At 41.2% G+C, this 18,135-nt stretch overlaps 1 protein-coding gene across 2 annotated transcripts in view; it reads right to left on the bottom strand.

The window, feature by feature from the left end:
- Positions 1–18,135, bottom strand: part of rab35b (RAB35, member RAS oncogene family b) — a 49,275-nt gene that overhangs the window by 17,786 nt on the left and 13,354 nt on the right. For both annotated transcript variants that reach the window (XM_078226835.1, XM_078226836.1), the window contains exons 2-3: positions 11,507–11,557; positions 7,305–7,428 (exon numbers count right to left, since the gene is read on the bottom strand). In XM_078226835.1, the coding sequence (XP_078082961.1) occupies positions 7,305–7,428; positions 11,507–11,557 (175 nt within the window). The remainder of the gene's footprint in view (positions 1–7,304; positions 7,429–11,506; positions 11,558–18,135) is intronic.

Raw genomic sequence — 18,135 nt, 5'->3', positions numbered from 1 at the left:
AGATTAAGGATCAGCCCAGAGGCTAGCTGGAGTCAGCAGAATGCACCCCAGTGGAGACAGAACTTCCTGTAACTGCACAAGTGTGGTTTTCATCAGCGGATGTCTACAATAGGGAGTGCCTTTGAACCCATTGTGGAAAATTAGAATGAAGTGCCTGTGAATCCGATAACAGCAAGTGCTGAAATCTTTTCTAAAAATGTAGGGGAGAGAAACGGGCTATTCATACTTCTATTTACTCAGACCCTGAATTACTACACCTTACCCAACAGTGAAGCACATGAGTGAACAAAATCAAGGAAGAAAGCAGTGCCCAGAAACAGGAGATACATTACAGGGACACCAGGAAAGTGCCACATCATTGTGACAGGGCCAGGATTAATCTTGCACAGGGCAGCTATCTTCACGCACATCACAAATCAGTACTCTTTTCCACAATCACATGCTTGAATTGGACTTTTAACCAATTTCACACGCTGTGATAGGTAGATCAGGAGTGTCCTTTATCTACATGGAATATTTTGATATTGCTGCATTCTAAGGATTAATGTTCCACCTCTTAGCAAGTTGTGAAAATGCCCGTCACCACATTCACTCGCATACTTTAATACTATCGTATTATGTTAAAACTACTCAAATGAATTTGGATGCATTGGTGATCATCTTTTAAAATTCTACAGATTCTGGAAAGGATCCTGCGGACTGGAATTTCACAAACATAATCCCACTATTTAAAGAGGGAGGGAGAGAGAAAGCAGAGATCTAAAATAGTTAGCTTTATGTCAGTAAGAAGAAAAATGTGAAACCTATTATAAAGGATACAATAACTGGATATTTAGAAAATGATATGATTGGGCAGAGTCAACACGGATTTATGAAAGGGAAATCATGTTTGACAAACCTGCCGAGAGGTTTGTTTGAGGGTGTTACTTGTAGCATAGATTAAAAAGGAGAACCAGTGGATGTGATGTAAATTACATGGGACATGGGACTGGGGGTAATATACTGGCATGGATTGAGAATTGGTTAACACACAAAAAAAGTAGAAATAAAATGGTCATTCTCAGGATGGCAGGCTGTTACTAGTGGGCAACGCAAGGATCAATGCTGTTGAGAATCTTTACAAATGATTTGGATGTGGGTACCAAATGTAATAATGCAAAATTTGCTGATCATACAGAACTAAATGCGAACACAAATTGTGAGGAGAATGCAAAGGGGCTTCAAGGGGACCTGAATAGATTAAGTGAATGCACAAGAACATGGTAGATGGAACGTGAATAAGAGTAAAATTATCCACTTTATAAAGGCGGAGTATTTCTTCAGTGATGAGGGATTGGGAAGTGTTTATGTTCAAAGAGACCAGAGTGTCCTTGCTAAAAGCTCATAAGTAGTGCAGCATGCAATTAGGAAGGCAAAAGTTATGCTGACCTTCACTGTAAGGGGCTTTGAGTACAGGAGTGAAGATGTCTTGCTGCCTTGGTTAGACTGCATCTGAAGTACTGTGTAGAGTTTTGGTCCCCTCATCTAAGGAAGGATAAAGTTGCAACAGAAGGAGAGCCAAGATGGATTGCTGGGATGACAGATTGTTTTATGACGAGAGATCGAGGAAACTAGGCCTGAAATCTCCAGAATGTCGAAGTACGAGAGGTGATCTCACTGAAACTTTAAAGATTCCTAAATGTAGATAGGATGATCCACTGACTGGTCCATCTGGAACGAGAGGGCAGTGTCTCGGCATAGGAGCAGGCTACTTAGGACTGAGATGAGGAGAATTGTTTTTCACTCAGAGGGCTATGAATCTTTGGAATCCTCTACATCAGAGGGCTGTGGAAGCTCACAGAAATTAATAGATTTATGGAATGGATACATCATGGGTATGCCGATTTTGGGATAAAATAGCCTAGAAATAGATGATCAGCATAATCTTTTTAAATGGCGGAGTAAACTCAATGGGTCAAATGGCCTACCCCTGCTCCTGTTCCTATGTCCAAATAGAAAACGTGAAGGATTAATTCTAAACTGCCAAACACCTTAATAATAAAGCTAATTTTAAATGTATAAACTCTTAACTTGTGCTTGTCCTGTCTCTTGCTGCTGTTATTCTCCCCATTTATCAGCCTTATCAAGGCGGCACAGTGGTTAACACTGCTGTCTCACAGCGTCAGGGACCTGGGTCTGATTCCTGACTTGGGTGGATGACTGTGTGGAGTCTGTACGTTCTCCCCATGTGGATTCCCTCCGGGAACTCCAGTTACCACCCACAGTCCGAAAGATGTGCTGGTTAGGTTCATTGGCCATGCTAAATTCTCCCTCAGTGTACCCAAACAGGCGACATGGGGATTTTCACAGTAATTTCATTGCAATGTTAATGTAAGTCTACTCGTGACACTAATAAATACTCTTAAACTTAGTTCAGGTGATGGCACTTTTACCTCAAGAGTCCAGAGGTGATGGATTCAAAGCCCACTCTAGAAGTTAAAGTTCACAATCCAGGGTGACACTGATGGAATTCAGCAATGTCAGAGGTTCCGTCTTTTGAACACAATGTTAAACTTTGACTCAGCCTTCCCTCTCGGGCGGATATAAAAGACTCAATGGCACTATTTTGTAGAGATGGGGAGTTATGCCCAGTGTCCTGGCCAATATTCATCTCCCAATCATCACCACCAGACAGATTATCTGACCATTGACTTCATTGCTATAGACAATCTGACAGACCTGCTTTTCTACATTACAACATTGACTATAATTCAAAAGTACTTAATTGGTTGTGAATTGCTTGGCATATCCTAAGGTCAAATGCACTATACAAACAGAGGCTCTTTAACTTCCCTATTCACTCCATCCTTCTATTAACATTACTTTTTAAGTTAGACAATGACAAATGTAGATAAATCATCATAAAGACAGCTTTGCCCTCGACTGTAATTTCCATTGAAAGCTACATTGCATATCTTAACCTTTTTTTTTTAGAAGTTTATAAAATCTACTATAAGTTTGGGAAAACTACCAGAAGTATGCAGATTAAATTCATCACTTCAAAACAGAATAACTTTTTCTTGTGTTTTCTTTTTCAGGGTTGGGAAGAATACCAAGCCAGAGAACAATCACCAATCTGTTAAAAGAGCCAGGTCCCATGAACAAACAAGAATGAATCATACTTCTCGCGACACTATAGTAAAAGGTCCCATTCTCATCTTTTGCAGCATGACATACATTCTGTCACCTGTACAGACAGGGCACGAAATAGGAATTCAGACTGAAGGTAGTTAATACTGTTCTGACATGTAGCAGGTCACATGCAGTCCAAAGATGTGCAGGTTAGGTTGATTGGCCAGGTTAAAAATTGCCCCTTAGAGTTCTGAGATGCGTAGGTTGGCGGGATTAGCGGGTAAATATGTGGGGGTAGGGCCTGGGTGGGATTGTGGTCGGTGCAGACTCGATGGGCCGAATGGCCTCCTTCTGCACTGTAGGGTTTCTATGATTTCTATGATGCCTGGGTAGGGACACAGAGAGACTAAGGAAGAAAGGGTATGGCACTTGCAGTGGAAAATAAACACAGGTATCAGGCAGTCTATTTTACACATCAGAATTACAGTCAACTATAAATTGGAGATGCTATTTTTCCAATCTGTCATGGGTCTTGCTGACATGAGTGTAACTCTTTAACTTTATACTGAAACACCAAAAACAAGGTCACTGCATAAACCACCTTCCCCTAAACCTGGGGCTGCTTCCCAGGTTCTTGTGCCAGGCGTGAGTTAATGTTTGCTAATGGACTCTTCAATTGGGAAAGCATTAGACTTAAGCCACAAAAGCTACACCTGGGTACCAAGCTACCTATTCACAAGCAGACCCAGAGGTTCTAGAAATGATATTTAAACCCTCTTGGTGCTCAGAGGTCATCAGTTTTTCCTCATCATCCAGTAAATAAATCAGAATTGATTCTCTACCAGGGAACACATTTAGAATCTTTCCAGATCTAGTCTGAAAACTAAAGATTTCAAGCTAACTACCTAAAGCCAATTTACACCACTCTTTTAAACCTTCTGTTAAAGGCCACTTTTACGATAGAGAGAGAATTAACAGATTTGTCAGAGAAGCAGACAATGGAAACTGCTAACAGTGAATTTTTAAAAAACTGTTAAACATTGTTGGCAGCAATTAGAGCTGCTGCTAAAACTACTTTCATTCTACGTTTAATTTCCTGTCTGTGGTCCCAAACCGGAGTGCCATAGGAAGTGATGTCACAAAACCTAAGCCACAGTATGTTACCAAGTCGAGTCTTGCAATGCTTCAAGGTCAGGTGGATGGGTTTATTCCAAAATGAACACAGCAAATCAGAGACATAGAAAATAGGTGGTCATCATTCGGCCTTTCGAGCCTGCTCTGCTGTTCAATGTAATCGTGGTTGACCGTCTGCCTCAACGCTATACCCTCACTCTCACCCCATACCCCGAGATGCCTTTAGTGTCCAGAAATCTATTTATTTCTTAAATACAACCTTGTGGTAGAAAATTTCACAGGTTCACCACCCTTTGAATGAAGAAATTTCTCATCTCAGAGCTAAATGTCCTACTTGTACCCAGAGACCGTGACTCCTTGCTCTAGACCACCCAGTCTGAGGGCAACATCTTTCCTGCATCCAGTCTGCCTGACCTGTCAGAATTTTATATGTTTCAATGAAATCCCCTCTCATTCTTCTAAACTCCAATGAATACAAATCCAGTCTACTCAATCTCTCCTCATATGACAATCCTACCATCCCAGGAAGCAGTCTGGCAAACCTTCGCTGCACTCCTTCTATGGCAAGCACATCTTTTCTTAGATGAAGGAGACCAAAACTGCACACAGTACTCCAGGTGTGGTTTCATCAAGGCCCTGGTACAACGACATCCTTGCTCCTGTACTCAAGTCCCCTTGCAACAAAGGCTTACATACAATTTGCCTCTCTAACTGCTTGCTATACCTGCATGCTTACTTTCAGTGTCTGGTGTACAAGGACACCCTGATCCCTTTGTACATCAACGTTCCCAATCTATCACTATTTAAATAGTCCTCTGCCATTCTATTTCTCTGTCCAAAGTGGGTAACTTCACACTTATCCACATTTACTGCATGTGCCATGTATTTGCCCACTCAATTTGTCTAAATCACCTTGAAGTTTCCTTACTTCCTCCTCACCACTCACATTCCCACCTAGGATTACTGCCCAGAACAACGTGCAACTGAAACCAATCACGACTAAAACAATTGGTACCAAATGTGATCATCTAATATGATAAATAATGGTATATACAAACTGTACCAAAAGATCAAACTCCAAAATTAGGGAACAATACACTAATTTGCCCAACTCTATCGTGCAAAGGCTTTCTGCTCCAGGATGTATAGAGAGCATCACTCTTGACAAATGAAAATTTTCTCAAACTTGGGTTCATTTGCGCAACACAAAAGATAATTCCTGTGTCTGTTCACGTCTGTGCAGAAAAAAACTGCAGCTTGATAAAGAGATCTTGATTAGTCAACTTGCTGGAGCCCAGAGTAACACCCTTACAGTGGTGTCAAGAGTTGTTGAAACGAGGTCAATTGCAATTTTAAAAAGAGTAGATTTTGTTCGACAACAATATTAAAGGCTATTGAATCAAGATTTAAATCAGCCATGACCTATCCAGTCTTGAGGGACTGATTCTGTCTAATCACTATGTACAAGTGAATATTATATAGAACGCCTATTTGCAGTATAGATGTGGCAAGAATGACCAATGTACATGAATAAAGTGTCAAACCAGCAGCAGCAAGAAAATGGATCAAAATACGAACATTTCCAGGGATAATGAGAAGTCAGGCAAAAACAAAAAGGCCTAGATATGGGCCAAAAGTCAGACATTACGCCAGCGTTCACTTCCATGCTGCATGACAAAAATGGAAGTTAAAGATGTAACTGGGGGAGACTAATGGTGTAGTGGTAATGCCAAATTAATCGAAAGGCTCTAGGGAACAAGGGTTCAAATCCCACCATGGCAGTTGGTGGAATTTGAAATACTAATCTGGAATTGGAAAGCTAGTCTCAGTGATGGTGACCATGTACCACTGTCGATTATTGTAAAAACACATGTCCTTTACTGAAGAAAATCTGCCTTCCTTGCGTGGCCTGGCCTAAATGTGACCCCAGACCCACCGCAATGCGGATGACTCAAACTGCCCTCTGAAATGGTCTAGCAAGTCATTCAGTTCATGGGTAATTAGTATACTTAAAAATTCAACAACTTGCAAGTGTTCTGCATTTATAAGCCACCTGACTTCGAGTGGCAAAACGCCAGTATCAAAGCCAATAGCTCCTGGAAAGACTTGATTATGAGCTTCAATGCCATTTTGTCAAATCTCTCCGTTCCAGAAAGCAAGAGACACATCAATGATGTTCTATTAACAGAGGCTTACGGTTTCCAGCAGCTGTTTCAGTCAGCTGCCGAATCACTGCTACCAGGTTCTCACTGCTGCGGAATTAAGGACAAGTTGACATTTGAGATTGGGAAACTAAGCCTTCCCGCTGCACTCAGAACTTTGCTGTCATCATTGGTGCATCTGAACTCCCACTAAAAATACTCTATCGCAAGGTGAGGCATACATGAATCTGTGTCAATTATAGGAAAACACTGACTGAAATTCTGGATTGGTCGCTTTCTTCTCTTATGTTGAATGTTATACCGCAGAATACACCATTGGAAGTGGTCCAATATGGATCAAAAATCTCCCATTCTTCTGCAAGCAACAAGGCTGGAGGTAAATGATTTGAGTATCCCAATCCTAAGGAAACTCTTTTCTGTAATTTTAGAAAGTAAATCACTTTGCACTTCTTGAATGAACTCATTTTTAGGATTACTGACAATTGGCAAGTAACCCCTACAAAAAAAGGAAAATAAAATGATTTCCAAGGGCATCGATTTTCACATTCAGTCACATGCTCCAGGCACCATAAGCATGATTTTCCTTGCCAGAAACATTTAAAACGTACATGCCCATTAAGCACTTTACAAGCTTCCGTGTGGAAATGGACACACCCAATTTGCAGACTAGGATATAAATAATTGTTTTGCCTTATGGATTTTCTTGGTTCTCTCGACAAAGACACGTCTACCAGACAATGGAACTAAGTGGCTCCCATGCCTGTACTTTGGCCTGAACCACAGCATCTAAACAGCAAGTAAGCAGTCGACTGCTCCATTAAACAACCAACAAAATAAAACTTGTAGGAGTGCAACAGTATTAGACCTTGATGCGGGATGGGTGGAAATTGGACTCACGTGGAAGTGATGGTTCGAAATCGCTCTTGCCCAGCTGTGTCCCAGATCTGCAACTTTACTTTCTCTCCATTGATTTCCACAGTTCTTATCTTAAAATCTACCCCTATCGTAGTAATATAGCTGCCTGCAAACAAAAAAAGTGTAATCGCTCAAAATTCAATACAAGAAGAAACGTTCTCACCTATGTTGCAAACAGAGATGACCCCCAGTATGGAATGCAAACTAGCTCTGGGCAACACAAAGCTGAGATGAGACTTTTACGTGCTACATATTCTGTATACAGTAGATATATCTCCAGCTTGTGGGAAGGATATTCCCTTATGCTTTATATTTACGTATCAGCATTCCTTTCGCCTTACAGAGCACAAAGAACTTAAGTCATTCAAAAATAAAGTTGGCCTTCTGGTGACTGGGTCGAAGCAACACCCCACTAAGGCTGCACAAAAACAGCTGGGCAGTTTTGACACTGGACATTACACAAGCATGCATGGGAGGGAGAGAAAGATGCTCTATTCATCTCATGATATTTCCTGCCAAACTGGAACTCCTCCCAAGCAGCAAGAAAGAAAGACATTTCTCTAACTCAAGAGGCCAGAGAAGCACATGACTGGTGCAATGAGTAGAAATGTCAACATGGTGTGACTTTACATCTGGGCAAGGTTAGAATTATGAAACATCATTAGATTAACCAGCAGACATCATTTTTGAAGAGTGTGCACTATCATTGACTGCATTCAAATTGTACCAAAACAAAAATCATTTGTACTCTTTTGTACAAATATCAGCACAAGTATTAAACAAGTACAGTAAGTATTGAAAGTTGATCAAACGACACCCGGCTCATTCTTGCACACTGCAGTATTGTCATAGAGGGTCCCCTCCCCATGTTTCTGGAGAATGGGATTTGCCTTTTGGGGCAAAAGAAAAGAGAAGGCAGCAAAATTGATACAAGACAAAAAGCACAACTATTAGTTGCAGTTGGGAAAACAAAACACAAAATGGTCCCTTTCTGTACATTGCACATAGAGATCAAGTTGAGGGTGGTTTGATAAACTGTGCACAATAGTTTCCTGCATGTGGGAGTATACTGCTGTGAAAAAGTGCGTGCATCAGAATGCATTAATTTGACTGGATCAATAATTGTACAGACTACTAAAAATTCTTGCTATCAAACAGAATGTCATTCAAATATGACCTTTAATGTGCGTGTCTCCACAACCATGAAGTCAAACAATGACTCATGAAGACTTAGAAGTGGGCTAGAGGTGCAAGAGGGCTACAGGTGCAAGGGCCAAACACTGATCAAGTAACTATTAATAAACTTCACTCATACTGAAACCCTAATGTAGGTCTATGAAAACAACTTAAAATTGAGAATTCTCCCATCAGATACACTATTCCAGTAGCAGATAGGTAGCTGGATCTCTGAATTACTATTCACAATACTTCAAAGAAAAAGAAAAAGCAACACTGTTCTCACTGTCATCTTCTATTCCTACTTCACAAGAGTGACTGAACTTCAAAAATACTCAATCAGCTGTAAGGATGCTTAGGCCTGATACTGTGAAAGGTGCAAGTCCTCTTTTCCTGAGCTGTTCCATAAAAACACACGTGAGGAAGTCAAAGAACCTGACCCACAAGCATGGAGGAGGAGATTTTAAACAGAAATTCTGGCTGCCCACTCAGGCGGGTGTTGAAGACCCCATGGCAGTATTTCAAAAGAAGAGTAATGAGCTCTGCCAATGGATTATTTACTTCATGACTTTTTGTGGGACCTTGAGGTTCTGTTTCTGTGAATTTACAATAGTAACTCTGCTGTACTTTAGAAGCATTTCAAGGCATGAAAGCCTTTGTGATGGAATCCTGAGGTCAAATGCAAGTCCTCTCTTGCTTCATGTGGTTTGCAAGAAAGACCAAACTTCATTCTTATGAACAAAATGGAACTGCATAAACAAACAAGACAATGATGTGTGTGAATGGCTGACGTGGATCCATGGTAACAGAGTGCAAGAGTGCCTGACATATTTTTAAAATCCTTTGAAAGCCACACCCGGCAACCTGAACACCACAAACTGGCACCAACTATGGGATTTGCACTCAATCCACTTCCTTGATTCCTCCCCAACCCCAATTGCCAACTTTTGTCTAATCAAAATAGCGTACACACAAGTTTCACGTCACCTACACAGCCTAATCAGCCAGGAGAGGTTCCGACAGTGCAAAAGCAGAAGTGGGCAGTTGATTATTTAACAGAAGCAGCTTGGACAGGTAGCGTTTAACAAGATCCAACACTTGACATCGGTGCCATGGACTCAACTCAATGGAAACTGATGAAAGAAACTAATAAATCTGAGGCAAATACAGAATGCCAGAAAAAGTCAGCATGTCTGGCAGCATCTGTAGGAAGAAAAAGAGTAAATGTTTCGAGCCCCACTGACGTTTCATCAAAACTGAGAGGGCAAGTATGTTGGTTATTGTACAGCGTGCTCCAAGGGCCACTCCTCTATCACACCTAACTCCCCGTCACCTTCCCTTGCAATTGCAGAAACCACAACACATGCCCCTTTACCTCCTCCCTCCTCGCCACTCAGGACCCCAAACACTCCTTTCAGGTTAAGCAGTGTTTCACTTGCACCTCCTTCAATTTGATCTACTTATTTGCTGCTCCCAATGCAGTCACACCGGGGAGACGAAACGCGGACCGGGTGCCCGCAGAATCTCATATTCCAATTAGGCACATTATAGCCCCCAAGGACTCAATGTGCAAAGTTTACTTATTAGTCACAAGTAGGCTTACATTCAAAGAAGTTACTGTGAACTTCCCCTAGTCACCACACTCCGGCACCTGTTTGGGTCAATGCACCGAACCAGCATGTCTTTCAGACTGTGGGAGGAAACCGGAGAACCCAGAAGAAGCCCACGCCGACATGGGGAGAACTTGCAGACTCCACACGGACAATGACCCAAGCCGGGAATCGAACCCGGATCCCTGGCGCTGTGAGGCAGCAGTGCTAACCACCATGCCGCCCTGTGAGTTCAACAACTTTAGACTGTGACCTTTTTCCTTCATTTTATCTGCACCCCTCCTCCCCCCCCCCCCCCCCACAATTTTTTTTAAACATCCCATACATCTTCTCAATACAAAACTCTCCCCCCCACCCTCAAACACCGGGCTATCTGTCTCTGGTTCTTTGTTGCAATCTCTCCCAGCTATAGTATAACATTCAACACATTTTCCCTCTCTATTTCTGATGAAGAGTCTCACAGACTCGAAATGTTAATTCTGTTTTCTCTCCTTGCAGATGCTGCCAGACCTGCTGAGTTTTTCCAGGCATTCTGTTTTTATTTCAGATTCCAGCATCTGCAGAATTTTGCTCATCTTATTAAATCAGGGCTGCAGAAGTCTGGACAGTAAAAGAACAGGAAGCAACCATATTCTTATACAAGGCCTCCAACAATGCCCCAAAACACTCTGCAGTGAAGTACTCTTTGAAGTATAGTCATTGTTGTAGTGTAGAAAACCTAGCAACCAATTTGAGCACAGCAAGTTCACACAAATGGTATGTGATAATTGTTAGAATGTAACCAGTGATAACTTTGTATTGGATGCAATGTGACCAATGGGAACAAGATGCAAGGATCAGCTGACCCAATAAAACATGGAACAAATTACAGAGTTAGGTAATAGTCAGCTGATTCACTAGAAAGAAACTATGTAGAATTGTGGCTAGCTTGGAGTGGCCCAAGTTTGGTGTAATGATGTTTCTTTATTAAACTCTTTCTTTGATTTACAAGTTGGAGTAAGTTTTGTTGTATTTTCGTTAGCTGCATTTTGAAGAGTTCCTTCTGAAGAAACAATAATGAACAGGTAACCACCATCATTAAAAGAGATGGAGGGGTATTTATTCCTGCTCCTCTTCAGAATCGTGCCATGGAATCTTTAACATCTACTCAAGGCAGCAAACAGAGATGTCTCAGTACTGCATTGGAGTGTCAGCCTGGATTGTAAGCACAAATTGAAGAGACATTTTAACCTGCAACCTTCAACTCAGACTAACATGACTCAGAATTGAGAAAATCAACTTGCTAAGAAGCCACAAAATAATTGTCAGGGAAAAATTACAGCATGCTCAGGAATGAAACTGTACATAGAGACAAAAAAAACTTCACAAATATAAACCAGCCAAACCTAGTGTGCTTACCTGAAAATGTGTTATCTGCAAATCGCAGCAGCAGACTACTTTTCCCCACACCTGTAAAAAAACAGAGCACGACAGTCAGGAAAACTGTACTTAATCAAATCAAACATTGGAAATAAGAAATCAAATTGCACCAATGATGCTAACCTTTCTTTAAGCTGAAATTCACCGATTCCCCCCTCACCCAATAACAATCTGGTGGAGGACTGAAGCAAGGTTGCAAAAGATTTAATACTGAAAACACCTGTATGTGTAGTACAGCAACAAAAAGCCAGTCATTTCTCAACGTCAACTACAGCGCTTAGGAAGGGAAACTTAAATGTTGCACTATTACCATGGCGACAAGCATGTGACATTAAAAAAGCAAAGAGGAATCTGACCACAGACAAGAGGCAATACTGATCTGCTCCAGACTAACAGGGAGCTTCTGTTATAAAATACCCATAATTAAAGTAGCATGAAAAAACAATTTTTCCTCCCTGTAGAAACATGCACTGCTTGAACGCTGAAACATGCAAAAAGCTTTTCCTTCAACCAAACGATTTATTAGTCAATTACTCCAGCTACAAAACTATACCTGTGTGAAAGCATAAACAAAATGATACAATCACACAGTTAAAGCAAGCTAGAATTGTGAAACTAGCACCTGCCTAAGAGGTTGTGTATTCAAATACAGATTTGATTTGTCGTGGGGGAGAAAATAGCTTCTTAAAAATCACTCACCACAAGAACTATGCTTTGGGACAGGAGATCGATCCTGGCTTGATAAAGCGCTATAAATGCACATTCTCGCCAACAAACAAGCCAACGCAGAAGAAAGCCAAACTCCATGCCAGCAGTGGAATTCAATAGATATGGTTTATTACTCACTTAAGTTTAAAGTTTAAGTTTATTTGTGTCACAAGTAGGCTTACATTAACACTAATGAGGTTACTGTGAAAATCCCTAGTTGCCACACTCCGGCGCCTGTTCGGGTACACTGAAGAAGAATTTAGCATGGCCAACAACACTGAACCAGCATGCCTTTCGAACTTGGAAGGAAACCGGGACACCCAGAGGAAACCCACGCAGACACAGGAGAGAACGTTCAGACTCCGCACAGATTGTGATTCAAGCCCAGGTCCCTGGCACTGTGAGGCAGCAGTGCTAATCACTGTGCCACCCATCACTACAACAAAGTCATCCCAATGTACACATTTTTCCATTATGTTTTTACCTCAATAAAATCTCTTTTAGCAAGCCAATTTAGGACCGAAGGAACTGTTGCCTGCCTGTGTCCTGGAATGCATGGATGCTTCTAATCCATCCAACCCCTTCACAAGCAATGAAAAAATTAAAAGCGAAGTCATTGTTACTAATTAGGCTGCAACTTCTCATTTCTTGTGCTCTGAATGTTATCAGCTGATGTACATTAAACAGATGGCCACTTAACAGTGGTGTTGAGCAGACTTGCTATTTAGTGTATAGCAGCTGGTAAATTTAAAGATTGTCAGGACACAATAAGCAGCATGAGATTCAATTCAGTGGCTGAGAATTTTAATAATAAAACCTGAAATGGTGGAATTCAATCAATTAGGCAGTCAGCAACACTTTTATAAGCTGGTGCACAGTCAGAAAAGTATTAAGACCAGTTTGTAACCACTGAATATTAAATTACAGTTGTTCATTATAGTCTCTTCAGTTAACCATCCATCGCTTGTAATGGGCAACTGACAAGAGAATCTTTTCCATTCACAAATTAATACCTGCTTTTCAGTATATACAGTACAATACCAGAAATCACTGCTTAATCAAAACTACTTGCACTGGAGCAAGTTTTCCCATTTAAAATAATATAAAAGGCGTTCCCAACCCAAGAGTTTCAGCCCAAATATTTAACCTAAACATTAAAATACACTTTATTCATGTCAAAAATAAACAAAAAGCACAAACAATTAACACTCAACGAGATGGGAAGGAGTTACTGGAAGACAAGAATGTTTTCTTCTGTCACACTTTGCAGTATTTGTACACCTTGGTGAATTGCAGCTCTGAAGAATGCGCAAATGGATTGCTGCATCTTGCGCATTTGCTCCGAGTCAAAAACAGAAAATTCTGGAAAATTTTAGCAGGTTTGACAGCATTGGTTGAGAGAATAGAGCCAACGTCGAGTCTAGATGACCTTTCATCAGAGCTGGATCCAGCACCTCCTCAATGTCATCTTAGTCCATTTCAGAAAATGCTACCTTGTTGGCTGTAGTCACTATGTCTTGGTGAACTAATTCAGTTAGTTTATCGAAGATGTAGAGGTATGAGCAGCTTCAGGGAAGAACTTTTGCCATACAACATTCATTGTTGACAGTTTTACCTTGGGTATCTACATCAAGGATTGCAGCACTTTGACCACTTGCCTTCATTTTGTCTTTATTCTTCTCAATGGTGCATCGCTGATAGCAGAAGCCTAATGAACTCACTATGGTTGTCTCTAATTCCTGTTCCAAATTAATGGTTAGTCTCTTCCTTTTGGGAGCAGTGGAATCATCACTTAATGCACATTTGCTGGCCATCTTGCCGACTCTCTCACATTACAGGGGGAACCAACAAAACAATACAATTCCAGCTAATACACCTTGAGCAATTTTCACATACGCAGAATTTTGCGAGTCGTGCGCCTTCTCAAAGACTCTGTGGGCACGTGCAGAACGTTGTGCATTGGATAGTGTATCAAAAATCATTCTCGAACACTGTGTCAAGCCCAGGATCTTGAACTACATCCACAATAAGGATGGGCATCAATATTTTTGGCTAACTGCTTTTATAAAACAGGGTAAGTGGTACGTACAAGTTAGTGATGTTGTCCACTTAAAAATGAAATTTCACGATCCAAAATGACTTAAAGCAGGGCATGGATGTTGCGACGGGACTCAAACCACACTGTATATCTTTTATTAAATAGAGATATCCTCATGGTTATTCCTAAAGTTTTAAAACTGGATAAAAATATTTTAAAATGTCTGAATCTATGACTGAGCTACCTGGCATTATCAGGGAAACTTGCACATACAGCCACTAACAATCATTGAATTGGTCTGTGCAGCCGAAGAGAGTTATACAAAGGCCACCTACATTTCATAATCCAGGTTGGCCGGACTCTACTCGTCTGCTAGGACAAAGGGCCCCTCAACTTTCCTTTCAACTCCTAACAGTTGAGACATTTAACCATCTCAGGGACCCAGATGAGGAATACACATCCCTTGTCAAAGACAATATGGACATGAGACTAACGTGACACGGACCTCTAGCTGGTGTAACCAGTAATATTGCTTTGTCGTCCTGCAAAATCTCAGTCTACTGTTCATCATCCAACAAGCAGAAAAGGGACTGACCAGATTAAATACCTGGCCCCATCTGCACTGCTTCTGTTGGAACTTCTGTACCCATCATCTACAAGATTGATTCATCTCTGCATGCCAATATCATGTAAAGTCAGCTCCACCAGAAAAATGAATTATGCAGCATCAGTTTTCAACCCCGACCTCCGAAGGAATACTGAAACCTACGTGAAACACCATTTTTTTCTCTGTGGTCTTTGCACTCTAAATCTTTCCTTTTTTATCCCTCTGAGTATATGAATGCAAAAGGGGTAATGCTGCAAACCCTCCCCACATCCCCTGTTTGGAGTGCTCTCAGATAAACTAGCCCTTTGAGCTCATCCCATCTCAAATTTGGTGTGAGGTTATTAATAGAAATTGGATCACACCAAAACTGAGAGCTTGAGAAATATGCCAACATTTCTTGGGGGGCAGTGCACATAATGTCACCCTGGTCAACTAGAGGCAAGTATCTTGCTCTTTGTTCTTTAGCTGTTCAACCCCAAGACGTGTGTTACTATGTTAGCAAGTAAATCAAGTGATACTCTTCCCCCTTTCATGAAATGTCTTACTCGAAGTACAGTCTGTAATGATACAGTATTCCAGCCAAATATTCATTATTTTTATATTTCTTTGCTCCCTAGCTTGGAAAGGAGTTGATAACCTCCTGATGGATACAAGGGAAGTATCTACATAAGGCTTCAAAGCAGGTGTAATCCAGTTTACAGTGGTGCTATAGCCAGGGATAAAATAGAGACAGTATCCCAAGATGAAGATTCCAGAAAGGAGACGACTGAAGCATTCAATTACAAATGCAGTTATTTATGAAGCTTTTGGGGTAACAGTCCTTTATTCAGTACAACTCCTAGTTGCATCTACTCTTCTGGCAAAAGACTCAACCTGCCAATATGGACCAGACAACAGGTTTCCAGTGGATGCAGCAGCATTCAAAAAGGGCGACCTAACCGAGGACCAGACCACTTTCGATAAAGGTGGGCGTTAAGATGTTTCCCCCATGGTGGTATCCAGTATAAAGGTTGGAAATATATAGATAGTCATTGGTGAATCAAACAAGGAATTCAGAAGAAAGTTTCTTTTTAAAAAACAGAGAAATTCACTTTCACACAATCGTTGAGGTGTACAGATGTATTCATGACGAAGCTAGGTAACTACATGAGAAAGGACCCTCGATGTTCTGTTCCTGATATAAACTAATGATCTAGATCTTGGTGTACGGGGAATATTTCAAAGTTTGTGGATGATACAAAACTTAGAAGTACTGTAAATTGTGAGTACAGTGTAGAACTGTGAAGTGTGAGGTGATGCATTTTGTAGGAAGAACATGGAGAGACAATATAAAATAAGGGGCAAAATCCTTAAGGGGGTGAAGGAGCAAAGGGACCTGCATGTATATGTGCATTCAAGGTTGCAGGAGAGGTGGAGATAGCTAATAAAGCATATAGTATTCTAGGATAAAATGGGGCAGAGAGTACAAGAGCAAGGTGGTTATGCTGAACTTGTACAAGACATTAGTTAGACCTCAGCTAGAATATGGTGTACGGTTCTGGGTGCCATACTATAGGAAGAAGTGAATGCATTGGAGACTACAGAAGAGGTTTACAAGAATGGTTTTAGGGATGAGAAACATCAGGTAAGGGGATAGATTGGAGAGGTTGGGTTTCTCTCCTTGGAGGGAAAGTGGCAAAGAGAGATTTGATAGAGATCTTCAAAATCATGAACAGAGTATGCAGGGAGAAAACATTCCCATTCATAAAAGGAACAACTAGAGCGTACGGATTTACTGAATTGCAAAAGCAGCCAATGTGATGCGAGAAAACACTTTCATACAAGTGGTTCAGGTCTGGAATGTATTGGCTGGAAGTGTGGTAGAGATCGGTTCAATTGAGGTATTCAAGAGGGCATTTGATGATTATTTGAATAGAAACAATGTGCAGAGGTATGGGAAAAAGGCAGGAGAATGGCACTAGGTCATAATGTTCATTTGGAGAGCCGATGTGGACACGATAAGCTGAATGGCCTTCTTCTGTGCCATAACAATTCCGTGATTCTGTGAAAGATATACTGATAGGATAAGATTAATGTGGGAGGTCTGTCATTTCCAGTGCCCTCTTTGTTTCATCTCTCCTTACCAGGTACCATGCACTGAATGGGAGGTGATTTGTGTGGAGCATAAACACCAGCATAGACCAGTTGGAGTGAATGGGTTGTTTCTATGCTGTAAATGCTATGTAGATCACATGTCTGGAGCCTGTATCTCATTAAAGGGGGCTATCCGAAACCCGTGGAGCACTTTCATTTGTTTAAACTCATTTTGACACTGACATGGAGCCTCTTGTTAGAAGTGTGGTCACATTCACCACTGAACGATTCACGTATTAAGATATTTCATGTGCAAGTCTGAAGAGCAAGTGCCAGCAAGCTATTCAACTATGGACTATGCTCATAGCCCTGATGTATTATCGATGGAAACATCTGGAATGAGTGATACCTGTGAGGATTTAAACTCTTGTATATTAAAACTCAATGCCATAATAGTGCCCAGAACTGGCAAAATTATTGCCTAGTCCAAGTTAACCCTGTGATACTGCAGACTAGATTAGAAGCAAAGTGCAATTGGTTTTCCACTGGCAGGATTTCTTTTGTCTCCTTACTGCCTCACTAACTTAAATCCTGTTCTCTCTATCACAATGTTTACTATCCCAAAAGAGTCAGAAACCTGTTCCACACATTCCTTAGAAACAGGAAAGGCAAAGTCACTATGTTGGGGGTGTACTACAGGCCCCCCAACAGCCCAAGGGAAGTGGAAGAATGGATATGTCAGGAGATACTGGATAGGTGCAGGAAATATAGGGTTGTTGTAGTGGGAGACTTCAATTTCCCTGGTATAGACTGGAAATCGCTGAGGGCAGGGACTCTGGATGGGGAGGAATTTGTAAAATGTGTACAGGAGGGTTCGTTGGAACAATATGTAGACAGCCCGACTAGAGAGGGGGCTATACTGGACCTGGTACTGGGGAATGAGCCCGGTCAGGTCTTCAAAGTTTTGGTTGGGGAACATGTGGCAAATAGTGACCACAATTCTGTTAGCTTTAGGATAGTGATGGAAAAGGATGAGTGGTGTCCCAAGGGTAAGGTGTTGGATTGGGGGAAGGCTAACTTTATTGGGATCAGGCAGAAATTGGCAGCTCTTGATTGGGAGAGGCTGTTTGAGGGTAAATCCACATCTGGTATGTGGCAGTCTTTTAAAGATCGGTTGTTAGG

This window comes from Mustelus asterias, chromosome 13 (assembly GCF_964213995.1).
Source record: "Mustelus asterias chromosome 13, sMusAst1.hap1.1, whole genome shotgun sequence".
In the NCBI taxonomy this organism is placed as follows: Eukaryota; Metazoa; Chordata; class Chondrichthyes; order Carcharhiniformes; family Triakidae; genus Mustelus; species Mustelus asterias.
The sequence above is the reverse complement of the archived record's forward strand: the minus strand, read 5'-3'. Positions and strand labels throughout refer to the sequence as shown.